The following is a 27,065-nucleotide window of genomic DNA, read 5'->3' as shown; positions in this document are numbered from 1 at the left end:
TGCCCCTTTTTTTGAAAAAAAAAAAGCATCTTGAGCCCTGTTTTTTTATATTTTGGCAAGTTGGCACCAGGAAAAGTAAGCTGAATTAGCTGTTAGTAGTGTCCCATTAAATGTACAACTGTCACTGCATTTGTGGGCGTTTTGTTTCATTTTTGATACCAGACACAATAACATCCTGTGGAAGTGGTCTGTGGTTTACAGTACACACAATGTCTTTGGCTCTATGCCCAAGACATTGTGTGTAGTAATACAGTACTGTTCAATGTTTTTAACAGAAGCCTTAATAGTACTATGTGCCCCCTCCTACAGTGGTACAACAGGACAGACTACCCCATCTTCACCCAGTACCAGAGGTACAGGAGGCTTCATCCTATGCAGCCTTTCTACATCCTGCATCCTCGCTTTGAGTGGCAGGTCTGGCAACGAATACAAGACAACATGGCTGAGCCCATCCAGAAGAACCCACCCTCTTCCGGCCTGCTCGGTATGCAAAACTTCAGTCTTCACTTCCTATTTATAATTTCTATTTATAACACATCTTCTGAGAACCACTCACTTTAAATTAGTGAGTTAAAAAAAAAACTGCAGAGTTGGTAAAGAAAAGAAAGCAAAAACACAGTAGAGTTTATTAAACAAACACAGTAGAGCTCAGTAAAGAACTATAGTAGAGTTTAGTAAAAATATAATTGCATTTTTTTATCCCCATCCAGGCACCGTCCTGATGATGTCACTGTGCGAGGTGGTCCACGTCTACGAGTTCCTGCCGTCGCGCAGGAAGACGGAGCTCTGCCATTACTACCAGCGTTTCTTCGACGCCGCCTGCACGCTCGGTGCCTACCACCCTCTGCTGTACGAGAAGAACCTGGTCAAGCGGATGAACCAGGGCTCCGACCGTGACATCTATACCCACGGACGCATCACGCTGCCTGGGTTCAGTAAGATGAACTGCTCCCAGGCAGCTGGAGGTGTACCCAACCACTGACTGGGAAATACACAGAAACACACACACACACACACACACAATGCGAAGCTGAACCCTGCATGAAGACACGTAACGATGAGGACAGACGCATGAACACTTCACACTCACTGCCGAACCAAAAGTAACGCTGTACCACTCACTATAAATATAACATGTTACTATTGTATACACTGGAGCACACACTCACACACACACACACTCTTATAGATGTGCCTGCAGTTCATACATACATACCCTTATGAGGACATTCCCTGAACTAGCCTGAATGTCAACCCTTAAAGAGTCATACCACTGTTTTTTGAAGGTTTTAGCAAAGTTTCCAAAGCATACCATCAGATTTCAGACCAGCTCCTGCACACGGTAGATAATTTATGGAATAGCTGAACTTCAACCAGCTTTTCATATAAAAAAAAAAAACAAATAACCTGCATATTTATAAATATATAAAGGAATAATGAGTAATCCTAAAGACTAAACAATTAAGCATTCATAGAAAATAATATTTTGCTATACAATAAGGTTTTCAGTTCATTTTGGTCCTTTTGGCGAAAGCTTGCATTCAGTTCAGTAGTTTGATTACATTACATTTTAAGTGTTATTCTATATATTTAGGCTGAAATCAATACAAAATATAATTTAATTTACAAAAAAATAATTTCCTAAAACAGCTGCTCCCTGTACTTTTTAATCAAACAAACTGGAGCAAATGTTGCATTTGTTGAGGATGAGCGGCAAGTGTCAAAAACTACAGTTCCTCAAACGGCCACTTGAGGCTGGCTCCAGAAGTGAGTCAGTCTCCATAAGCCCCCATTTTAAAATGTTCAACTTAACAGCAGAAATAAACGTGTTTACAGCCTGGTATAAAAAACAGTTTTGGTCTCTATAGCTAATTTGCCCATTCATGACAACTGTGCTGAGGGTGATTTTTTTTATATAACTCACCTGTTTAAATTATATTAAGGCTTAAAGTTATGAATAATTAACAGGTGGATGCAGTTACAGAGCAGCTTGTTTGAGCAACCAGGCTTCATTCAGGCTGCCTCAGACATGGTATGCCTTGGAAACATCAGTAATGTGAAGTGAACACAATTTGTGTTTTTGTTTTGCTGAAACATGTAAAAAAAAAATCAACGGTATGGCCCTTTAATCTGAGTGTTTAACCAGGCCAAACTCTTAAACTGACCCACTGAACAAGTGAATATTGTCCAAATGGACTTCATTAATCACAATCCACCTCACAGACCTGTACAGAAAGGGCCTTTACTTTGAAATGTATATACTGTAACATATCAGTCATTCCACTGTGAGGCGCTGCTCTCACTCTTACGCTTCCATCTTTGACTTTTACTTTGAAACAGGACACTCCTCTCCTTGGATGGCAGCTGTTTCACACCAAGCTCCGCGAGCTTGAGTTTCTCGACTGAACTGAACGGAGCTGTGGAGTCAGTTTGTTTTTGTTTGTTTTTTCTTTGTTTGATGGTGTGAGAGTTTTTCACTGCCGATACTGCTTCCCTAACGTTGGATCACACTGAGGACCAATCTGACTCAGCTCAGTTTGAAATGAGTGTTCATAAAGACCTACAATCAGTCTGTCTGTGAAAGAGACAGAATGTTCAGATGCTTTGCTTTGATTTCCGACATGTTTCCTGTGATTTAGATTTTTTCTTTTTTTTACGGCCCTATTTTCAGGGCCTGAAAAGCACTTTGTCAAGCAGCAGGATGTCTTGACTTGAAGTCTGCAGTCTCCTCCAAATGTGATCGTGTTTGTTCTCAGACTGTGTGAGACGAGACGTTTACCTCCTGTGATCGGGTGACTTGAAAAGTCTTTAAATAATTTAGTTTCCTCAAAAGATATTGTAGTCTTAAAAAGTCTTATGTGTTGCTGATTGCATTCCTCCTCGCCTCTGTAGACGAGGACATGGAAGAGGACCTGTAGCCTCTACAAATAAAAGGCTCGTTCTGAGTTAACAAAAACATAACAATTCATACTTTCAGGTGATTGTACACTAATTAAAACATAATTATGCATATTATATTCTGTAAATAGAGCACCCTGAATCTGACACACAGGACATTTTTAAGGAGTTTTAGTCACTACTGCAGCACCGAAGCTCATGTCAGTAATAATCACCTGGGTAACATGTAGCATACACAGTGTAGAGGATCACAGAGAGCATGAGCAGACTGGATGGGCGTTTAACCAGCGAACAGAGTTCTGTAGTTTATCGACTTAAAAGCAGCATCTTAAAGATTAGACGAGTTATTGTGGACGTAGTCTGAGAGCAAACACAAATCAACCGAGAAACTGAAACTATTACAACATAAAGAAGGAGATAGTAACTGTTGGATTAGTAATTAGCTAGCTCTTGTGAATCAAAGAGCTTTGTCTGAAGGTGTATTCTCCCCTCGTTGTTCGCCTTTTTGTGTGGACACGCTCTGTACTGGATCCACAGGGGATGAAGCTGACCTCCACGTCTTCATCTGACTCTGGAGAACAAAAGAGAGACAGAGGACTTCACTGAAATGTCGGACTGCTTCTTTAAGAACAGATTAAAGTGGTCAGAGAGCTGATGAATGTCACACACACATACGTGCACACACACCTGGATCTACTGAAGAAAATACTGCCTGCGGGTGACTTGACTCCTCCAACAACAATCCAGTAAAAAGTTAATCGAACTAACAAATATTTTGTACACACATTGTCAACCCTGTAACGACCCAATAATCTTTTTTATAACTCTTATATAGTGTGTATATATGTATATATATACATATATATACATACATATATATTATAATGGTAATACCCAGGAGGACGAACATTGGTGTGATTTCTAGTTTTATTTCTCTCCGATTCTTTTAATCAGAGCAACAATTTAACTGCAACATACTTGTGGCTGCAGTGTGATGCTAGATGGTCCCTATGTAGTCCCTCCAGTGTGTTCTGGGTCTGCTTCAGGTCTCCTCCCATTTGGACACGCCACCTCCAAAACACCTCCAAAGGAAGACACCTCACTCCTAAAACTCACTCGTTATATCTCTAGGAAAACATAACAAGTTTTAGCTTAGGTTATTCTTCATGCTCAACTAAGCTAATCCACCTGCTGGCTTTATTTAAGGTACAGACATGAGAGTAAACATGAAAGGTTAATGTGACATGAACCAATTATGCATTTTAATCATTTCTACCTCAAAAAGAGGTTTATGCTGGCCATTCTTCTAATGTGTGTAGTTTTAATAACGCCACAGAAATCACCACCGACATCCTGCTGCTCATGAACTAAAACTGCTCACACATCTCAGTTGTTATTGTATTTTTCAGTATTATCACTGTAAAGTTCAGCCTCCTGGGTATTATAACTTTTATTATTATTAATATGGATTATTACCAACGCATGTGTATCATTTTTCTCCAAAGTAGTGTAGCAACAGAGGGAAGCAAGAACACGCTACATCTCTTATAAACAAAGAAATTATCCGCATGGCATGAATTCAGCTTTTATCCCTTTATTTTTTCACTCAACGTGATCATTGATGTAAAACGTGCATATTGTTATGGGCGTCATCACGTGTGAGCTGGGTCATTTGCATGCAAACGAAGACAATGAGCCTGGATTAGATGGTCTAAGTGTGATGCTTCTTTGTGTGTCTAAAAGACTAGATTTTTCATCGACAAGAAACCTCATTGGTTTGATGTTGGTTGTATGACAAAAGACGTATCGACACGTGGAGTTTCACCTTCAGTCTGAAGCTGAATGAATCGGAGCTCAAGCTATGAAACAAAATGGCTCCACTATTGTTTTTCTAATCATTTCAAACTCATGTTTTTTTACCAGGACTTTATTGTTTATTCAGGAGTAGAACACTTGAATAATTGATGTCATTGCATTTCCTATGCAGTTGCACTCCTGTCCCAGTGTACCTTTGTGTGAAACCATTTGACGTTTTGTTTTAGCTTACAGATGCACTTTTTCCTCTGCTTTGCCTTCATCCTCTTGGTTTCTAAGAGGGTTGTTCAGCTGTCAACTGTAGTTTCGTCTGCTTGATTGTATTTATTATGTATTGGCCTTTTCTCTTTTTTTGCCTGTTACTGGACTCTTGACAAAGAAAAACAAACTTTCACCTGTCTTGGAAACTGCCTTTTGTAACTATTTCATTTCATTCTGTTTTTCAGGGTATGAATTCCCAGCAAATTAACTTTCATAAAACATCAAGAGCTAAAGTGTAAATGCCAAATACACAGTTTTCTTGTGTTGTTTTTAGCGCCTTTTCTCGTGAACCGACTCCTAATACTCACTTTTGTGGATGGAAACAAACATTCCTTGAAGTTTTCTTTTACAAAATGACTCGAAATTCGGTTCAAGTTTTGACATATTTGGATAAAAACAGGATTCACGTGAACATGGTAGCATCATTGATGTGATGGAACCCTAATGATGACGAATGATGAGTTTGATTTAGGCTCCATCATCAAGGCAAATTTTTCAGGTTTTTCCTCTACTTCAGGTTCTTGGACCAGAGAATTGGCATCTTATCTCATGAACATAACAATAGTGGATTGAAACAAACATTTATTGACACTTTTTTTTACGAAATTACTTGAAATGTGGGTAAGGTTATGACACATTTCATCCACATTTGGAAGAAAATATATTCAAAGTCTTGTGCATTTAGCACATTTTCTGAAATTACTCAGCTATGTTTCCGTCAACGTATTCTGAAGTATTATATTAGAAAAGTGCGCCCTTTTCTTCTGGTTTTCGGCCTGGAGAATTAGCATCAACTCCTAAAACTCACATGAAGATGGTTTATGGAAACAAACTTTCCTTGACATTTTCTTTTATGAAATTACTCGAAATTGGATTAAAGTTTTGACACATTTGGACGATAGCACAGTTAGCATGAGCATGGTAGCATCATGCATGTCATTTTATGGACTCTTTAGTCTTGTTTCCTGGTAAAATACTGGATATTTTTACTTCTACGTACAGTACTCCAGGCCTGTGAAACTCCAACTAAAAAGGAAATATCTTTGGTTTCACCGATTAATGTTTTGTCCAATTCCACCAGTGACATAGGAAGAGTCACAAGTAGGTTTATTTTAATAGTTTACAATCCAAAAGAGTTTTGGACACACTGATTTAACATTCCACTGCCTGAATATTACATTTCACATTAACATTCATGGCCCTAAACTATAGGGCTCATCACGCTGCTTTGATTTCATAACAGTACATTTTTAACCCTGCATGCATCAGATTCCAAAACTAGTGCTGTAAATGTTCAAGTCTGCTTGCATCTGCTCCTGTTCGATCAATTGTTATTTATTGAATTATTAATGTTGTATTTTGAAGATTCTTCGTTGTGTTACAAAAGCTGTGAACTGTTTACACAACGTTTGGTTAATGACTTTATGTTTCAGGTGTCACGTCGGCCATTCTGTCTGTGTGAGCAGGAGCTAGTGACAGTCTAGAATAAAACATCTCTCTGGATGTTGGGATGAAGAAAATTCATGTATTTAAAACTTTGAAACCGAGGTTATCGGTCAATAAAGAAGTGACAACAAAAAGACTGGAAATTATTCTGTACGATTAATCTAAGGAAGGTTAAAATGCCCAATACAACCAAAGAACACAGTGAAATACATTACATCCGGAGTGTTCAACCTTTTTCAGCCCAGGACCCCTTGGACAAGAGACAACTTATATAACTTTTATATTTACTTTATTCAACTATTATTTCATCTTATTAACCTATTTATATACTGGGTTATTAGCATATATGTGTTTATGACTGAAAAAGTGGCATAATTACTGTTGGTTATTAAATGCCAAGAGCTGTGTGTCTTTGTCCACTGATTAATTTCTCAATGATCTGCACCCTCACGTTCACCATTATTATTTTTTTTAATTTTAAACTTTTTTCCCCATTACTTGATTGGATTGGAAGTGATCATGTGACTATTTAGTACTCTCTGTATCTATCCTCGTTAGTATAGTGGACAGTATCTCCGCCTGTCACGCGGAAGACCGGGGTTCGATTCCCCGACGGGGAGGATCAAACTTTTCACTTTATTGTTATTTTATGTCTGTGTTAAATAAAACTCACAGGCTTCTCACTTATTTTATCTGATAATAATCGCCTGGGTTTTATTCAGCTCGTTCCTGACATTTCATTACATATTATTCCTCTGTGTAACTCTCCGAACAGGTAAGATGGTCATAGGGCGTTATTTTATTTAACGTTTATCTTTTACCACATGAAAAGTTTGCAGAGAGAGAGTGCAAGTGTAGTTTTATTTAGCGTTCTCTGCCTGACAGCTAAAGTTAACTGATTGCTCTATTATTGACGCTCAACTGTCATGTATGATTAAAGCCACTAGATGTCACTGTGTATTCGTTTGAGTTTAAATATTCATAATGATCTATTCTTTTTTTATTATTACTATAATGATATAAAGTCGTCCATTATTGCAGTTGGAAACCTACTGCATCTATGTATGATGACTAAAATGTCTGTGAGTCACTGTACATCTCTCATTAAATGATGATGAAGTAGAAATAATGTCTTTATTGCCCTATAATGTATATAACAATGTTTTGCTTTTTCCTGTCCTTAATTTATATGTCCTAAAAAGTGATCGCCACTGATGGCAATTGATTGCCAGTTGCCCATAGCAACCTGGCAATGGTTACCGTGACCCCAAGATATATTAATCCATTATTAAGATAGTTGCTGATTATTTTTCTGTCAACTAATCATTGCATATCTTAGTTTAGGTTACTCAATCCTCAGCTGTAGTAACCCAAGTCATTCATAAAGAAGCCAGGACTGTAACGCAAACATTCATTATTACATTTACAGAACAGAACAATTACATATTGTTACATTTGTACAAATGTGCATTTAATGAACAAACTTGGCATCAACACATCATTATCATACATACACTGTCCATTTAATCACATCATTAAAACAACATTCATGCCATCAAAGTCTTTAAATCTCAAGGTTTGATTAAAGTCTAGATAGATTCTAGTGCTCTTAGTGTATCGAAAATGTTTTACATGTACCTTGCCTTTCATTCATTGTCCTTTCTGGAGCAAACGCTAGCTGGCCTAGATCTCAGCAATGACTGGTAGTATTGGGGCCTTGAACCTTTTGGACTGTCTGCATGAGGTGCGACAGCGAGAAGCCCAGACACAAATAATGGTTGTCTGTCTTTCTGCTTGTCCACTAGCTGAGAATCCACCTTCACTTGTCTGTTTTGCTTCATCTCCCTGTTTTTCAGAGCACATCTTTCTGTCCTCTCTGTTGTTCACAACAGGAACCTGCCTGCTCCTGGGATCCTTTGGGCAGATCTCAGCACATTCTGGACCCTGATTTCCATCTGACCTGGACAGAGGGGGTTGACGCACTGAGCAGTCAAGATCAGAAAATTGCCACCTTGTCTTTTTCCCCTCCGCTGTCCATCCTCTGCGGTGAAGCCGGGCTGCCGTGAGGAAAGAATCCGCCTGGCTATTTAGCTTCTCCAGGGGGTCTGAGTGGAGAGGCTCCGTCATGGCCGACATCCTACCCAGGCCAGGAAGAACACGGTCTGCTTTAATGCTGCCCTGCATCCCCCTGTGTCCACCTCTGCTTCAGCACCTGGTTTGAGGTACTAAAGCACCTGTAAATCACATTTTTAAAGTTTTAGATCACATGACATTAGATAAGATTGGATACATTACTTCCCAACATGGGGTGCTGGTGATAATTCATTGTTTTCTTGCTGATTTAAGGTGGCTACTGCTGAGAAATTAACTGTGTTTTGATCATATCTCCACTAGAGGGAGATAGAGATCCCCATGAGAGGCCATTATAAAGTCCATCACAGGCATTATAAGTTGAACTAACCTGTGGCTGCTGAGGCTGGTGTTGTTGAAATATGGGTGACAGCAAAAACCTTTTAGACCCTGACAGCAGCCACAGAGTCCTGGCTGAGGAAGTTCATGATGTGGCAGCTAGAAGATGGAAACTCGGGGCTCCTGGCTGCAGAAAAACATGAAAAAGAGAAATTATAAAAGAAAAAGAAGAAGAAAAAGTAGTGTGGCTGCCTGCACTCCCACAATAATCACACACAATAATACCTTTTCTGACAAAGATTTGATGCGGAAAACTATTTCTACTGTATCAGATATTCTTTACAAATGAACACAGCAACTAGTTTTTAAGCATGGCTTACATGCTTTAAAACATACTTTGCATTTTAGTGAAATAAAGTAAATAAAATAAATTGCTAGAGATACCAAATATATCAGCCTGAAATGTGTCAGCATAAAATGCACAAGACATCAGAATATTCCCATTTGATGGAAAGGTGTAGCCATAAAAAACAAAGTCTGATACAAAAAGCATACATATAATATTTTCCTTCTACTTGTAGACGATTTTTCCGAACCCGAAGCTACTTAAAGAGAAACAAAAACAGGATAGCTATCACCTAATTTTATTCATTACCGTTGATTACACCATTATATCTTGATTAATTGCTTAGGTAATACTGGTCCAACCAAGCTACTATATGTGCTCACATTCAATATATATAAAATAAATATAAATACATTGTTCCACAGCTGTAGATTCAGATAATACCAGAGTTCAGTGTGAGGTCCTCATGTCTTTCTTCTCTCTTCTTCCTCCTCTCAGGGCTGACTGCTTTACTGCCACTCTCTCAGTCTGACCTCACTCTCCTCTCTCTCTCTCTCTCTCTCTCTCTCTCTCTCTCTCTCTCTCACCCCCTCTTACTAACCCTCACTCTCTCGATGTCAGCCCCCATTTAAATCAGCTCTGCTGGTGCAAAGTACAATTGAAAATATAGCTAACATTTGATGAAAAGAGAGAAATTTTGTAAACACACAACTATGCTTTTGTAATAGTGTGCAAGTTCCTATGTTGAGTTTTACTATATCTGAATACACACTTATGGAGGACAAAATAAAATGAATGAAGTAATGTTGCCTGCTTTAATCTTTATCTGTCTTTACCTCTTTTACATTTTGAATTTTTACATTGAAACACTGAAACAATGGAAAAGAAAAAGGTCAAGGTCCATTTACTTGCTTTTTCTAGAGCTTTTTAATGTGGTATTCATTGACAGGTGGTGTTTTGTTCAGTATTTCTGGAGTTGTATTTGTTCACATGTGAGTTATAGCTGTTATGCTTTCAACCATTGAACCACGGTGATAGAATGAACCATCATCTGTCTATCATCTTCTATCATGGGTGAACTTCAACCAATCAGATTAACAAGATAACGTCCTAAGTCAGTCTGGAGAAAAGCGAAAACATCTTTTTCCAACAATAAAAGCTTTCAGTGTTGTTCTTTGCTCTTCTTTTAATAAAGAAATGCTCTCCATTCCTGATACAACTGATGCCAGCAGCATATACGTTCTCCTTAGCAAGCACCATTGTTGTTTTTTGACCGAACAAACGCTTCCCTCTGCAACATGATAGCTGTAATTAGTTCCTCATCAACTAAGACCCCTTCCTACAGTGTTTTGCATTGCTCATACAGAAACTGAAAATGTTAATAATGGTTGGCAAGCAGCTGTAGCTGCCACATGCATCATTTCATTAAAATTAATCTTGTAATCTTCCTATTTTCTCTGCACTTGCATGGCTTGTTGCTGAATTTGGCCACTTCTAAAATGGTCCAGATTATGCTGGATGGACATTAACCGCCGGGCTGCCGGGCTCCTGATCTGCTGTCTGTTTGTTCTGACCAGATATTTGCTCTCTGGTCTTCACCTCCTGAGATCAGCAGGTTTATTTGCTGTGGACAAAGCAGGAGGACCAGTGGACACTGGGGTTATGTCCTTGTTGAACAATCAGTCATTACAACGAAGTAGCAGGGTTCAGGAAGTCATTGCCTGCATGTGTGGTTCAATATACAGATTGGACCTCCTGGAAGAACTCTTGTAAGAAGAAATCTGATATTGAAAAGTGACATCCATAAATCTTCTCATGGTTAGAATTTCCATTAGTCATTAAATATTAATGCCTTCATCGTTTTGTGGTTGTAACTATTCCAGCTATTTAAGGATTACACTAAATCATGTCAAAAGCTGCTGGTCACACGTCTTCACATGGCCGGCAGCTCTCCCTCCATTCACAGATCTCTCTGGAGCAAAGTTCACAGGGAGAACAAGAGCTGTATCATAGCCCAGCAGGGTCACGTTTGCTCTGAATGTGCTGGCTCATGGTAGCCATCAATCTGGGTCAAAAGTAATGGGAACACTGCTAGAAGACAGTACAACATCACCAAAAACCACTGAAAGTCCTGACTTTACAGTACAGGAGTCACAGTTGTCTTCTGTATTTTACTTGTTGTCAACAAATCCCTTGAAAAGAAAAATAAATTGATGAAACTAACAATTATTGTTGGTGTAGCCCAAGCTATAATATATATCAATTAAAAAATATATATTATATATATAATATATATATATATATATATATATATATATTAGCCACCTAAAAAATAAATACATTAGAATATCTTCACTGCTGCACGGTCTTTCCAAAGGGATAGTGAAGCGTTTCATCTATGCTCTCTTCAAAGTCACCAAACTTCATTGAAAAAAACACAAATTTTTCCTCATTAATGATGCTGCTGAAAACTTGAAAGCTTGCGTGTTCTACCTGAACTAATACAATACTCCATTCAGTTACACAGTATTCAGGTAATTCCATGTAATGCTTAAGTCATCACTGTGGCATTTCTTTGTTGGCTGAACAGGATTTCAGGGTAGGGCAGCTGCAAGGTCAAATCAAATCTTGAACCTTTTCTGTAAGTATCACTAGAACAACCTTACATCCTTACAGGCTCTAAATGATAGCTGGTAAGGAAAGAGCAAAGTAGCTTACCACCTAGAAATTCATCAGCATTTGTCTGTTATCCATTTTATATAATGCAAGCTTCTATGCTCTTAATTCTGTCATCTTTATGTTGCTTTGTTCAGTTGACTACAGCCAGTATCTTCTATTAATGGAGGTTTTCTGTGCATTGTTCTCCTTCATTCACAGCCTTTTCTCTGGTTTGTGGCTTGTTGTCGTGCCCCATTCTGAACAGTACATGTTAAAAAGGATGGGAGAGGTTTATTTATTTATATTTCCTGCCCATCCCTGTCTGTTGCGTCACTTCATTTTTTTGAGTTTGAGGAGTTTGTCTTTCACCATGATTTTCCCTTCCTTGTTGCTTCATGCTTTCCATGTAACATTAAGCTGCTGTTGGCTAACGCATCAACCACATCACAATTGTTTCTAAAGAAACTTCGGACACTTAGCAGCTGTGACATTTCACAATAGCTTGGGTATGTAGCGATAGATCCTAATATTGGGATGTCCAAAGCCAATTAGACAAGGTCATCGATGGGAGATCAAAGACAAGACTATAAGACACCCTCACATACAAATGGATGGGAGTGTCTACTATAGATGGCCTACATGTTAAAGTGATTACCAGTGTTACTTTTCCAAACGTGACGGTCGATCACTCTCTGTGTTAAACAGGAGAAAATTTGGTTAGCTTTGGGAAACAGCGATCAACATCTTCTCCATAGTTTGACATTTTTGATGATGAAATACAGGAAGAGAGGATGATTATTGTTCAAGGAGCACTTTGACCCAAATTTACACCTGGCATTAACATGTAAGCTACATCTGGATATCCCATCTGGTTGTCACGTTTAAATGCGAGCACACCGTGACCCAAAAACGGATCGGATCGGCCAGACCACATCTGGAGGTGGTCTTGCTTGCTTTATGATTGTATGTCAGTCTAGTGTAAATGCAGTCCATACACTGTGGTCACATTGTTGAAAAGAAAAATAAAATCCACACAGTGGGCAGCGGTCACCTAATGCCGCAAAAATGTCTTTAACAAAAAGTGATTTAGAAATGATTGATGCCTGTTCCCTTGATCTTGGATGCACCATGTTTGCTGACATCTGCCAGCACAGTTGAACTAATTTATTAGCCAGAGTAACGTCCAATCACACTGCGTGCTTTAGTTTCATCGTTGTTCGTCTCTATTTTGACCATTTTACCGTAAAGACTAAACACTGTAATCATATGCAAGATTATTTTAAGATTTATCATGAAAGCCACAATACAACAATAATTGATAATATTTTAAATATTACTCATACAGATTCATAATGAACCACATTCATTTAAACACAAAGTTCATAATCAGAACTTTGTGTTTTGGGAAAACAATGTCACTTAATTTGCACTCTCACTACTCATTAGGCCATGTCATGGGTTTGGTTGTAATAATGTCACGGCCCCGCCTTCGTCTTCGTTTTGATCCTCCGCAGGTTACAATAAATAATAGCAGTCACGTTGAAAGATGCAGGATGGACCGGTTTGTCTGGTTTGTTCTCCAAGGTGCTCTGTTGCCCCAAGGTATTTCTGAACTGACTGAGATTTGACATTTGTTTGTCTGTGCAGTCATCAGCTGTGACACGACATCCAACTTAGAGCTTTCTCATTACACAGATACAAAGGTAAGACACTAACTGTGATTTTTTATTTTTTTTATTTTATGATCAGATCTCAATTATAATATACTGTTGCCCATAAAGTTGGAATATTTTTGTTGATCCATTTTCACTGTGATATGTTAAAGAAGAGATTGATCAAATTTTGAGAACATACACTTTATCTATCAGGAATAAATCACATTGTCGCAATCATTTCATGAGAAGAGGTAAAAATATTTTATTCCAACTTCATGGGCAACGGTGTACATAAATGCTGGTCTATATATTTCCTTTTTCCATTCTTAACTCCTAAACTTTGCTTTGTACACAAAGTGCTTTAAAACAGTAAAAAAAAAAAAAAAGTATTCCAACTGCGTTTCTGTGTTCTTTAAATATCTATAGTTAAAAAAAAAAGGTATTTTGCCATAGATAGATAAAGTATTATACAAGTGCAAGTACATATTCCATGTATATTAACTCACAAGTTGCACACATTTGTTCTGAAATGTTAAGAATTCACAAATGAATGTTTCCGAGAAAGGTTCAAAAAGGCAGAGAGGGAGCCTCAAGCACATCATGCTAATTTCACGGTGACATTCCTCGCAGACTTGCTTCCAGATTTCAAGCTGTGAATCATCAGAGGCAGACATTTGAAATGGAACGCTGTTTAGGCTTTCACTTCGCTTCTAATTACATGTACAAACCATGGTCAACATTTCATTCCACTGTCAGGTTAATGCTTGTTTCTTCACAGCAAAGCAAGGGAATTCTCTGAAACCAGACATTTTGCATTATCTAACTGTAGAGGTGGGAAGTACAAAGTACAAATTCTTTCTTACTGTACTTTGGTCATTATTTTCCTGACATCACTTTTACTCCCTACATTCTGGCACGAATATCTGCACTTTCTACTCCTTACATTGTCGAAACAGGCACATTACTTACTGACTAATTTTAATGGAGCTGAGAGGAATTAATAATTATTTATTTAATGAATATTTATTTATTCATGTTTTCATCATTGCATCCCTTTTTAACATCAACATAACTCATGAGTTACTCACGAATGCTAAAAAAAAAAAAATGTAACAAGAAAATAGCAGATAGAAATGTCTAAGAAACCAAGAGAGTATTTTTTACAGTAAGTAAGTAAGTTAGTAAGTTTCAGTTGTTTTTGTACGTTGTTTTCTGATCTGACAACACAATGGTGAGGGTTTACTTTGGTTCATCCATTCTGACGTTGGCAAGCTTTGTGGCTTTGATACTTGAATGTAAACATATGTCATTATTTCTTTAGTGCTTTTGTCAAATTTGCCTCTCATTCATGGCAACAAACTGCCATGCAAGGTGCTTACATGTGGACTGAGCCAGCCGAATATGTCCAGCAGGGGGAGACAGAGACACTGACCGTAGGCCTTGGTAGTTTTACAGGCGAAGCATGGACAGCACGAGAAAGCAAAGCAACCTGAACCAGGAAAATAGATACACAGAAAATCAGCACACGGAACAACACAGATAAGATAGGCCTACAAACAAATAATCAAGTACACAATGTTTTAAGATACAGAGGAAGCTATGAGGAAGTACATAGATCACCATGTCTTGCAGTAATCACTCCCATGATTTACAGTAATGATATGATTTGACCAAATGCAAGAAAGGTGCATCCACAAACTGGAATATTGGTGCTCCAAAAACTAAAGAAAATCTCAATACTATGGCCTCAGTTTGCTATTTGATTCCTTTTTTATTGTATTTTTTGACAGTTTCAAACAAGCGTTCACCAAAACACCACAAAAATAAATAATCATCAAATCCCCCGCTAAAATTTTGAATGTTTTCCACTAAAACTGCAAAGTTAAGTAAATATTTTGTCGTTGTTTTGTTTCAGTGTTGTAACATGGGTATCACCGGGCTACATGGATTCATTGTTGGCACTTTGTGTATGCTTGTTATTATCAAACGTGTAACTCCAGTTTCCCCCTTTAGACTCCATCATGTCTTCCACATTGGTCATCAAGCAGCCTCAGCCTGTGATGGAGGCCCGGGACTCAGATGAGTGGGGATCGGGGATATGTGACTGCTGTCAAGACATGCCTGAGTGTAAGTGTCTCTGAAACTGTAACTCATTACTGTCAATCATGGTAGTGGTTGTGTACTTGATTATGTGTTTGTAGGTCTATCTTGTATCATTATCTGTGTTGTTCCGTGTGCTGATTTTCTGTGTATCTATCTTCCTGGTTCAGGTTGCTTTGCTTTCTGGTGCTGTCCATGCTTCGCCTGTAAAACTACTAAGGCCTATGGTCAGTGTCTCTGTCTCCCCCTGCTGGACATGTTCGGCATGATCCCTGTCACCACCATGTCCATGAGGGTCAGCATGCGGCAGCGCTATGGCATCAAAGTAAGACAAAAAGATCTCCCAGTCAGTAATATTATGACCTTTAACACTACAGGTGCAGTTCTATAGAGAGGAAAGGGGACAAATCACCCACCAAACATTCAAAATAAATCATTTGTAGACTTCTTTGACTGTAGCAATGTGTGATTTATGTATTTATAGCAAAATAATTAGTTATGAGCACAGTTAAAGGTCCGCTGGTCTTTTCCTTTCTTTGTAAGGAGTTGGGAAACCTTTGTTTAACCTTAGAATAACTGATTGTCCCTGTGAGGACAGTCTGAGTCTGATTTCATGGCTACAAATGAAACATTTGAGGCTAAAGAATCACTAAACAAACACCTGTGTAAGATCCCATTGTTCACCTGTCTGTTGACCTGACGTTGCTGTATTTCATCTGAAGGGCACCATGTGTAAGGACTGTCTGTACGCTGCCTGCTGCTTGTCCTGCAGCTGGTGTCAGATGTCCAGAGAGATGAGAAGAAGAAAAATCCAAGTGGTTCTAGTCAGCGCCAAGAACACATGAACACATCTCTCGCTGCTCGTTGACAGCACCAGGGCTGCATGTATTTCAATAAACAACCTGCTTTGGCTGTTACTATCATGTTATAACTACTGACTAGTGCCATATAGAGCTTGAAGTGCTCGTGCCACTGAGTGAAAAACTCTCGCCATGAATGTGTGACTGTAAAACGAATATATTAAGGAGAGAGGATAAGAACCAATTAGCATTTATTAACCAATTAACCAATGAATATTCTTCCTGTTTGGTTCTGTAATTACTCACACAACATAACTTCATCAGTCATCCTACTTTATAGATGTTGTATATGCTTGTATTGTTTTATTTTTGCTAATATCCAGTATATCTGGTCTACAATTAAAATTGGTTTGCAATAAATTAAACATAGAGTGATGCAATAAAAGTTTATTAATTATAATAATAAATAATAATTCTAATAATAAAAGTTTTATTTTATATAAAAAAATTCTAGTAAGCCTAGTTGCTATCCTAGTTTTATTGATATTTTGACATTTTACTTTTATTTGATTTTAGTTCATGTTCACTAATGTCACACTGAATATGCCAACCTTTCAATAATTATTGTAAATAAAAAAATAGTTATTGAAGACAGTATACTGTTTTTTCTTTGCATAATCATACAAAAGGCTGTTAAAAGAAAGCAAAAAAAAGAAGGTCATAATGCAGAAAAAACAAACCACCTTTAAATAGTAATATAAAGCCTCAGCTAGAGGGAGCCACACACTTGACAATGAGCCAATACAGTTGAGGCCAGTTGGGGTCACAGTGCATCGGACCAGTGATGCTTAGTGTCTCTGTAAGTTGTCTTATGTTGCTTTGAAATCTCATTACTGAATATGAGGACACTCAGATTTGTTTTGATACTGCTAAGTGGCACTCAAAAACGTCCCTCGTATTATGATTTATTGGTAGTCAGTGCAGAAAAGTCTGAAATATGTCCACAGGCAAGTATACAATCAGCACATATAGGGAACAAAAAAATCCATGATGATGGATAAGTAGTTAGTTTGATTCAAACTGAGCTTTTCTCTCTGTGAAATTCTTGTTTTCTTTGATAGTATAACCAAATTACATAATTACACAATTAGTTGTTTTCCTTCCTACTCAGAGGAAACCATGGGATAGACATGATAGAGACGGATTAATATCTTTTTGATGCCATGTTTCTGTAATTTTGTTCACCCCCAGTTAATCACAAGAAGCCTCAACAAATGAGTTCAAATCAAATCAAATCAAATCAGATTTTATTTGTATAGCCCAAAGTCACAAAGTACATTTTCCTCAGAGGGCTTTACAATCTGTACAGGGAGTGACACCCTCTGTTCTTAGACCCTTAGACCCTTTAACAGGGAAAAAAGGTGGAAGAAACCTCAGGAAGAGCCACAGAGGAGGGATCCCTCTCCCAGGACGGGAGACGTCTCAACCATAGACTGTGTAAATCATGAATGTAGTCTCAGTGACGTCACCCATAGGTTTCTGAAAAACCATTGTGAAGCTCAGTGTCGAGACCAAAATCATTTTTTGTTCCAGACTGTCAACATGTTTATTTCTGACTTGTCCTTTAGTTGTAGCCGGTTGGAGGAACTGCATTTTGGCACTTCGCTGACTGAAAAAAACAGGATGTGACTTTAACCTTTGATTAGCTGCACCACTTTAATGGAAGTGGTTGGTGGATCAGAGAAATGCCAAACGAAGTGCCTTCTATTGTGTGTGAGAGAGTATTTTGCATTATCAAAGTAAGTCCTGCTTCCTGTTTGGTGCTGAAGAGAGCGCACCTACTTTCTGATAATATTAATCATGTTTGTATTTATCAGAAAAAGGACTTATACACCAAAGTGACAGTCAACAGACTCTTATTTCCCTGAATGCATACATGACACAAAGCAGCTGGCCTTTGGTAACATGTAGACCTACACAAAGTAGCACTAAAATGTTTAAATGTTGCTTGGCAACCATGCAGTCCCAGTCATAGAACCATTTGTGCTGGCAACACCAAATAAATGATTGAATGATCAAACAAATCACAATCTGTTGTCACCTATTACTGTTACCTGTTGTAGCACAGCTGTGATTGACCTGTGTTGAGAGGAGATCAGAGAGATTATCTTTATTATATAACTTTTTTGGCAGTTTACCAACTTCAGCTTCCAGCAAAACTTGTCTGAAAACTGGCCGTACACTATCTGCGGCAGACAGACAAAGTTAGTAAGTGGCTGGTGGGAAAACGTGTAGCATTTAGCAGCTGAGAACCTGCAGCGGTGGGTGTCATTTTGTCTGCTTTCTTGGTGAATTTTTGCCATCTAGTGGCCACAAATCCAGTAACACAGCTTTAAATAACAACATCTGTACCATGCACTCAGCTTAGATGTTTTCCAAGACCCATTACATTTAAAAGAAGATGGAGGAGAATAGATTTAACCTCATTTCTGTTCATGGAGTCACTATCATGTCATATTTTGTCAAATTACTCCCAATAAACGTTCCCATTTGTTTAGTCCGGTTTGCGTTCCAGCCAAGGCGATATCCCACCCCTCTGCTGGCACACTTGGCCCCGGTGTTCACTGTAAATTGCTCAGTGGGTTGTTTTTAATGGGATTATAATGACAGTTATGGTTTGCAAGAATTGATGTTTGTGACTTTTATGAGGTGTGAGTGAAGGGGCGGGTCCAGGCGGCTCATAAAGGCTGCAGGAATGTTAATTGGTCGAGGCCACTGCTGCCCTCTTTGTTCTGCTCTCTCATACTGGGCTTCTGTTGCGCCCGTTAAAGGCCAAAGAACTGATTTAAAATCTGTGACTTTAACCCCCCGCACACCCTCCAACACCCCCTCCCCACCCAAACACACATATGTACACAGCTTATCCCACCTACAACCCCCTCGCCCTCCCTTTCGTTCATCCACTCCCTTTCTTTCTTCTGGGGTTTTCCTTCCCACTCCTGAAGAAAATGGTCCCCTTTGCTGCTCTCATTTCCTCCATGTTGCTTAATCAGGTGGTTGGCACTCCCCTCCCTGCTGGGTTTGATCCAGTGTTGGGAGAGTAATTTTATCACAGGTTTTTTTTTGTTTTTTTCTTTCTCCTGTGGTCACACGGACTGTTGCATTTCCAGCCAGAACGAGCCAGATGACTCTGTGCTGAGGTGAGGGAGGTCTCTGGAAGCTCAAAATGGGGATTTGTGTCATTTTTTATTGTTTCGAGATATTGAATAAATGAGCACAACTGAGGGAAGTCATTTTTATTGTTTTGGTATTCACTGTCAAATATATTTTCTTAAATCCTTATGTTTCTTTGTATAGTATGGTCATATTTTATTTCTTATTAGTTTTATTCACAATGCTGACAGTCATTTCTGTAAAATTATTTGTTGATTTTATGGCAGTAACAGGTTGTGTTTTTCCCACTGCACTGGTAACTTTTGTCAACAGGTTTTTATGACTCACTTGCACTCACAGAAAGAAACATTTTGCAGTTTGTAGTGTGTAACCTTGTGTCGTTTCCAGCTGCCATGTTAGTGGTGTGGGTTATAGCAAGGCACCAGGACGAGTGCCAGCCAGGCTTTGAAGTCACTTCAGTCAGTTGAAGCCAGGCTTTGACATAGTGGCCAAACAGCGTAATAACAGCAAAGGCATCCATCGTGTGATGCACACTGGCCCAAAAAGAAGCTTTACATTGTGAAAGAAGCAGCTGTAAAATGGTGTACAGTGGTCCCTCGTTTATCGTGGGGGATACGTTCTAAAAATAATCCGCAATAAATGAAATCTGTGAAGTAAGTTTTACAATTATTATACATGTTTTAAGGCCATAAAACCCCTAACCACACACTTTTATACACCTTTTTACACGCATTTTGTACTGTACTCCCTTAGTTAATCAGGACACAGAACACATGTGCGGTTCTCCCTTAGCCAATTTAGGACGCAGAACACAATGCGCGTTCATACTGTACAGTACGCTGTAAAAAAAAGCAAAATTACACTAAAGTAATCCGCGAAACAGCCAAAAGTGAACCACGTTATAGCGAGGGACGACTGTATATATTATTTTGAGCATCAAAACCCAAAATGACTATTTTCACTATCACATAACATTTGGAAATTCTAGAAGAGCTGTACAATTAAATTATACCCATTTAAGTTAGCAGAGGGCTCAACCGGCGTAAGTCTCTTGTGTGCTTGCTCATTGGGCCACACTGGGCAATTTCATGCCTGGAATCCTAACTATATTTGAGCTATGTTTTTATTAGTGTATAATTGCCAACAAATAATCATTTTTGTTGTTTTTACACCATGTTGCACCACCACGTTTCTACAGTAGCTGGCTCTAGATACAACCTTTCTTTTTTAATCACCGTTTCTCCTAAACACTTGGAAACTGGAAGGGTAACACAAGGTGCATTCAGTCGGTTGCAATCCACAGCTTCACCACTAGAGACACGAAATCCTACACACCGGACCTTTAAGACTGTCATCAACATGTCAACAATGTCGCATTAGTATGCTGATGTTAGCATTTAGCTCAAAGCACCACTGTGCAGGCTCACAGAGTCACGAGCATGGCGGTAGACTCTTAATCTTGTTTTACTCACGGAAGAAGAGGGATTGAGTTACATAGTGAGCAGCTCATTTGTGTTTTCTCTCAAATCTTTCTCTTTGCTCTCTGCTAAGGAATGATTTTCAAGTCTACCTCACCACAAAAGGTTCCTGACATAGTTTCCTGTAAACTACAATGTCCTCTTGCAGCTGGAAACATTCAATGGATGTGAGGGGATTAAAAATTCTTGAAAATCAGCAACATTTATCTGCTCCTTTAAAAAAAAAAAAATTCTTTTAGTGGAAACTAAAAAAACTGAAAGGGATTAGCCTTATACTTAATGAGTGAACCCTAAGATGGAAGGAAGTCATGAGATGCATTTGAACCTGTAGTATCTGCCAGAGCCTGTCATCCTGTCTGTCCTGAGCTTTCCTCCATGACAGATAGAGACGCCGTCTATCTGCCAGAGTCTCTCCATAATTTCCAGGGGGAAGTGTTCCTTTTAAAAGACAAGGTTGGAGTTGCCGGGGAGTCGGCTGATAGGGGCTCAGGTTAAGATGGGGTGTGAGGGGCAGGCGTAGTCCGACACAGGCTATCAGACGACGGGCCTCCGAGCAAACAAACAGCTCTGACCTCTGAAAACAACGGCAGCAGGGAGCAGCTGATAGTGAGAGACGGATAGGTGGAGGTTGGTGATGGCGTGTGCAGGGGAGGCAGAGATCAGGGGCAAAGGGGCAAGAATTATCTGATCCCTCCGTGATCTTAGTGTCTCACTGTCTATTCAAATCAGAGGGGGGAGTGTGTATGCGCTTGAGTGGTAGTTTTCTTTACATTTGGTGAATTACTATGTCTTAAAGAGCTGTTAACCCAAAAATTATTTTAGCTCTGGTTTCAGTGGCGAGTTTCTGCATTCATGAATGCTCTAAAAAAAATCTCCGGAAGGAGCTAACATCCACATGAGCTGCCACATCTTTTACTTTTTCACCATTTGGCAGACAAACTAGCATCGTGACACTGTGCTCTGAAAGTTTGTCATCTGTACTGAAGTGTTGGAACAGCAGAGAAGTGCTTGAAGGGTTAGTTCAATTAAAATTAACATTTTTTTTTACCACATTACAAATTAAAAGTATTTGAAAAATGATATTTGGCAAACATTTTTTTGTGACATCTCTTTCCAGAAATAACATCTGGAGCCTTAAAATGCAAATTTCTCTACACATACAGTATCAAGCATACTGGTCAGCAAGCAGCATTGGTGGTACACATGCTATTAAATTAAGTAACATTGGACCAAATGTTAAACTTTTTTTAAATGTAATTTTTGTAATGGCTACACATTTTTACAAATTTAAAAATAAAAATGTTAAAAAAATCACAATTATTTTCCATTTAATTTTTTGTCAATGCCACATGGAACCACTGGAGATGGGATAAAGAGCCGCTCTGGAGCCCCATGTTTCTCTGGTTTAGGTCACAGAAAGATCACCATCGTAATGAAAAAGAAACCAAACTGGACTACTGGTGGGACATGGGATGTAATCAGCAAAGTCTCTGCTGTTCAAGTCACTTTGTACACCCAACAATCCACCTCGACCTCTTAACTAACCAGGTTTTCAGCCCGAAAACAAAACTGTGATGGTGGTGTTCTGTTTCAGAAATATGGAAGGATGGTTGAGTAAACCATGAGTCACCAAATCACTGATGAATACAATCAGTCAAAAACAGCAGCAGGGAACATTTTAGAGAAACAGTCGATTCAACATGAATCCACTGTTTGATACGGCGCAGAAAACATAAAGCAGGCTTCTTTAAGTTTCCTTCTAACTGCATTAGTTACTTGCCCTGTAAGACATACAGACAAATTAGAGGAATGGGAGGCGTAGCAGTAGGAGACGGGAGGGAAGGTCAACAAATTCTTTGATTACTGAACCTTGTCATTCAGATAGCGGAGGGCCTGAACATCAGCGAACACACCGGACAGCAGCAAGACTGAAGACTCTCTCCTCCAGAAAGTTCTGCTGAGCGGTTGAATTCAGTCACTTTAAATAACTTTGTTGTCTCACTTACTACGCTTACATGCACAATATATGTATATATATATATAATAGATATATATATATATATATATATATATATATGTCCAAAAACCTGTTGTTATCCACCTCTTTCTTAATGTTTGAAAGTAGGTATGTTTCTCCTTCTGACCAGAAATATGAGCTTTTCTTTTGTGCGTGTACCTCTACACCAGCCATGGCTAGTTGGTTTGTGTACAATGTACAGAGCTGACAGGAACGATGCCGTGTAGCTCAAACTTCAGTTGAAACCCTAAATGAGATGCATATTCTGAATGCCCTATATAAATGTTCAAAAAATGTTCCTAAAACCTGAATAATATCAGGTGATATCCAACATGTCTTCATCTGCATTCGGTAATGAAATATTCTGTTTACGTCATCAGTATGAAATCTGTATTTGATTCTGGTCAGAAAAATCAGAAAATTAATGTGCATATAAATATAGTCAGTGTTTTGTTTCCCCTCCTCATTCTAAATAAAGCCTGTTACATCGTTTGACAGTCACATCAGAGATTATATGTCAACATAAAATGAAGTAATGAATCGATCGAGAATCAACTGCAAACAGTCGATTGTTTAAGCCATTTATCGAATCTGGAACATTTATGGTTTCAAATTCACAAAAGTGAGGATTTGGTGCTTTTTTCTGTTTTATATAATTGTAAACGGAAAATGAGTTTGTTGCCGTGACTAAACAAGACTGTTAAAGAGACTCTGGGAGCTTATAATGTGCATCTTTTGTCCATTTCCTGGCATTTTATAGATTGAACAATTAAAACATTATCAAATAAATCAATAGAAAATATTATTAGCTGCAGCCTAAACGTGACTGTCATAATTATGAAACAGTGGATGAAGTAGTATTAACAAAAGCAGTAATAGATTTACAGCAGTTTTTGTGGAGTAACAGTGTCTAAGGCCATCTAACCTGTTTTCCACTAGGGGGCAGTACTGGGAGTTACACTCATGCCAGGCTCCTCTGAAGAGAATCTCCACTGTTGTTAGTCTTGATATACGGCTGCTGGAAACAGCCTCTAAGTGCAACTCAAGGTTCATTGAAAGGGTGAATAAGATCTATAACTCTTGAGTGGATGTCGTTTTCCCTCTGTCGTGTTGGACAGCGACCTTACGGACTTGTTTATGATTAGGAAAAGAAAAGTTAGTTACTTTATTGGGCCTAAAGAAACAATAAACACACAAAATCTAATCTAATATTGTCAGTGGTGAGTCCTTGTACATGAGTTATATATATCTGTATTTTGTATTTTTTGTCACAAAGAATAACCAGGGTTTTAGTGGACTGATAAATGTTTGGATTTCAATCTTAATACCCCAGACAACCTAAAAACTGTAAAAATGCTAAAAAGTTGTCAGTATGCATCCATATTATATATCATATATAATTAGTAATTCAAGTTTTATATGGCTATATAATATATATATATATATAAATATATATATATATAATATATATATAGAATATATATATATATACATATATGATTTAAGCTGTTAAAAAGATTGTAGAAGAACTTGATCTTACAGCAGTGTTGACATCTCAACTGTCCTCCTCAGCCTGTCAGACGCCATCTTTGTCCCTGCTCTGCGCGCGACCTCAATATTTGATGCAAAAAGAGCCTAAAGCAAATCAAAAGTAGCCGATCAAACCAAATTCAAGCTTTTAAAACATCCCGAGAGATTCACTAAATACGTTACATCCTGCAGCGGCTCCAACGTCTGCAGCAGGCAGCTGAGAATTGATGTGTGTTACGGTAAGAGTGCAGCCTTACTCAAATTACCTTTCACAGTCAGCAGGAGTTTAAACTGTCCAGAGCAGCTGAGGGTGTGTGTGTGTGTGTGTGTGTCCCACAGTCACTGTTATCCACTTTCATAACAACATTCAGCACACTTGGGAACACATAATGGAGTTCTTAACGGTTTGAACTTATTTCTATTTCAAACCAGTTTTTTAAATTTCCCTCCACGGCTGAAAATGTTCAACTTTTCCTGCTCCAGTACTTTACCGAGCTACCAGCAGAATTTGTTTTACATTCTGAAACCCAGATTTTACTCTAAAATTTAGAGTAGAGTACAACAGTTGTAGCCAGGGATGGAACAAGTCAGAGTAACTGTAACTGTATTGTACTTGTATTACTTGTATTTATTAATAATGATATATAACATGTATCAGGTCAAAAGGCAGTGTTATAAACCTAAAGTTGGGTTGCAAACCTTGTAAAAAGTTTATTGAAGGTCTCATGAACTCAGTTCTTCTTCTTCACTTCCTTTCTCTGTGCATTAGTGTGTTTCTTGACATGTTACTGCCGCCTGTTGATCAGAGGAATAGTGTGAAACCACTGACTGCATTGTGTCACCTGTGTGCACAAGCGCTAACAAAACGGGAGCCCTCACCTCAATCTTTTTCTCTTATTTTTCAGTCAGTGGAATGAATGATTTCACTTCCAGAAACCAAAGCTGTTATCCCATGACACTTTTCATATGGAGACCATATGCTTCATAACACTAGGAGGATTACATCTTTGAGGATTGGACTGAGCAAAATATTTAACAAAATGTTTTTTGTTTTTTTTAAAGCTCATCTTGTGCATCATTTTGAACGCATTTTCTCATTTTCTTTACTAGAAAAAGTCAAAGACGAAGACTTTAGAGCACAACTTCACACATAGGCATCCTCAGATTGAAACAAATCTGGACCTTAGTATCTTATAATACCTTAAACTCCTCACTGGACTCTCATGTCTATGACACTTGGCAGCTCCCTGTCACTACTATTAAAAGAAAATGGTTTATTGTTGTTTCCTTCCTAATTTGAAATGTGTCACTTCATGTGGGCAGTGAAGTCATGAGTAATAATAAACCTACAATCTTACAATTACAGGAGAACGTATATATATGTATAAATAATGTATATATTTTTGCAGTGCAGTCCTCCCTGACCCACAACACCACTAACTACTCTGACCCCCACCCTCTGCCTCCACCTCCACACCACCAAACCTAGACTCTTTGTCACCGTGGTGATTGGTAGACTAAACACTGCAATATTCACCAGATCCACATCCCATTGGATCATTACAACATTTGGACGATACAGAAGGAAACAAAACTTGTGACCCCGCCCCACCCATGTGCCCCCCCCCACCACACTCTCTATTTTTAAGTGCACGGTCACATGGACATGAAATCACACACACACACACACACACACACACACACACACACACACACACACACACACACACACACACACACACACACAGACTGAAGCCTATATTCTTAACATTCTTCGGCCAGTAAACAAACGGGCCGGACAGATGCATCACCCCCGGCAGACAGACAGATTCTGAGGGCTGGGAATGTTTACATGGTCCTGTCGTCCTCTGAGGCCTCATCCAGAGCTGGCGAGGACTCAGACAGAGAGGAGAGAAACACTAAGAGACAATGTTCATCGAGTCATGAACTGCAGCTGATACCACTTCTGATAAGACTACGAGGATGTTCTCGTAATTGTCTTGACGCCAACTGGCAAAGAAAAAAACACATTTGATGGGAGAGTAGAAGACCAATTCCTTGACAAACAGGAATTCTTCCTCCAGTGCTTTAAGAATGAATCGCATTTTTCTTCCGTATTATTCTTGAATTAAGCAAATCTAGGCCATACAGCATGATTTTGATTGAGAAAATCTGACAGTAAAGAGGTTGCACCTACAATACATGATCGACAGAACAACCTGAAGTGGATAAATGACCCACTCACCAAGTCAGTGGTTTTGCCCCTCTTTCGCACAGCAACTGCCTCAAAAGGTTTCTCAGATCCAATCCAATATCCACTAAAATTAGTTCCTGGATCAGCTTGAGGTGAGGATGACAGTAGGGCTGCAACTAATGACTATTGTCATCATCTCAATTAGTAATTTAGTTATTTGGTTTATAAAATGTCCTTAAACATCTGGTTTGGTATGCAACCCAGGGCAGAGTTTGCAGGACTAA

At 38.7% G+C, this 27,065-nt stretch overlaps 2 protein-coding genes, 1 long non-coding RNA gene and 1 other non-coding gene across 5 annotated transcripts in view; 3 read left to right on the top strand and 1 right to left on the bottom strand.

Moving 5' to 3' along the window:
• The window catches only part of st6gal1 (ST6 beta-galactosamide alpha-2,6-sialyltranferase 1), a 41,201-nt gene extending 14,889 nt beyond the window's left edge, over window positions 1-26,312 (top strand). The window contains exons 8-10 of one of the 2 annotated variants that reach the window (XM_027273481.1): window positions 310-484; window positions 711-1,022; window positions 26,261-26,312. In XM_027273481.1, the coding sequence (XP_027129282.1) occupies window positions 310-484; window positions 711-982 (447 nt within the window). In that variant the 3' untranslated portion in view covers window positions 983-1,022; window positions 26,261-26,312. Of the gene's footprint in view, window positions 1-309; window positions 485-710; window positions 1,388-26,260 lie in introns of those variants that run through there. The other variant, XM_010734441.3, reaches the window with a different exon arrangement.
• On the top strand, window positions 6,969-7,040 carry trnad-guc (transfer RNA aspartic acid (anticodon GUC)). Its single transcript has one exon. It is a non-coding gene; the product is annotated as a tRNA-Asp (tRNA).
• LOC104921803 (uncharacterized) lies at window positions 7,818-9,727 on the bottom strand. The gene is made up of 3 exons (XR_797079.3): window positions 9,620-9,727; window positions 8,882-9,016; window positions 7,818-8,654 (listed from the first exon to the last, which is right to left on the bottom strand). It is a non-coding gene; the product is annotated as an uncharacterized LOC104921803 (long non-coding RNA).
• ponzr2 (plac8 onzin related protein 2) lies at window positions 13,432-17,038 on the top strand. Its single transcript, XM_010734461.3, has 4 exons — window positions 13,432-13,536; window positions 15,502-15,615; window positions 15,759-15,913; window positions 16,311-17,038. The coding sequence occupies exons 2-4, from the start codon at window positions 15,510-15,512 to the stop codon at window positions 16,431-16,433; spliced, it is 384 nt and encodes a 127-aa protein (XP_010732763.1). The 5' UTR covers window positions 13,432-13,536; window positions 15,502-15,509; the 3' UTR covers window positions 16,434-17,038.
• Window positions 26,313-27,065: the final 753 nt, after the last annotated feature.

This window comes from Larimichthys crocea, chromosome XXII (assembly GCF_000972845.2).
Source record: "Larimichthys crocea isolate SSNF chromosome XXII, L_crocea_2.0, whole genome shotgun sequence".
NCBI lineage: Eukaryota > Metazoa > Chordata > Actinopteri > Sciaenidae > Larimichthys > Larimichthys crocea.
This window is presented reverse-complemented; position numbering and strand designations above follow the sequence as displayed.

Excerpts from the sequence above, each read along its gene's own strand:
- ponzr2 (XM_010734461.3), top strand. The coding sequence starts at position 15,510 with ATGTCTTCCACATTGGTCATCAAGCAGCCTCAGCCTGTGATGGAGGCC. Across the intron at positions 15,616-15,758 it reads CTGTCAAGACATGCCTGAGT|GTTGCTTTGCTTTCTGGTGC; the intron begins GTAAGTGTCTCT and ends TTCCTGGTTCAG. Across the intron at positions 15,914-16,310 it reads GGCAGCGCTATGGCATCAAA|GGCACCATGTGTAAGGACTG; the intron begins GTAAGACAAAAA and ends TTTCATCTGAAG.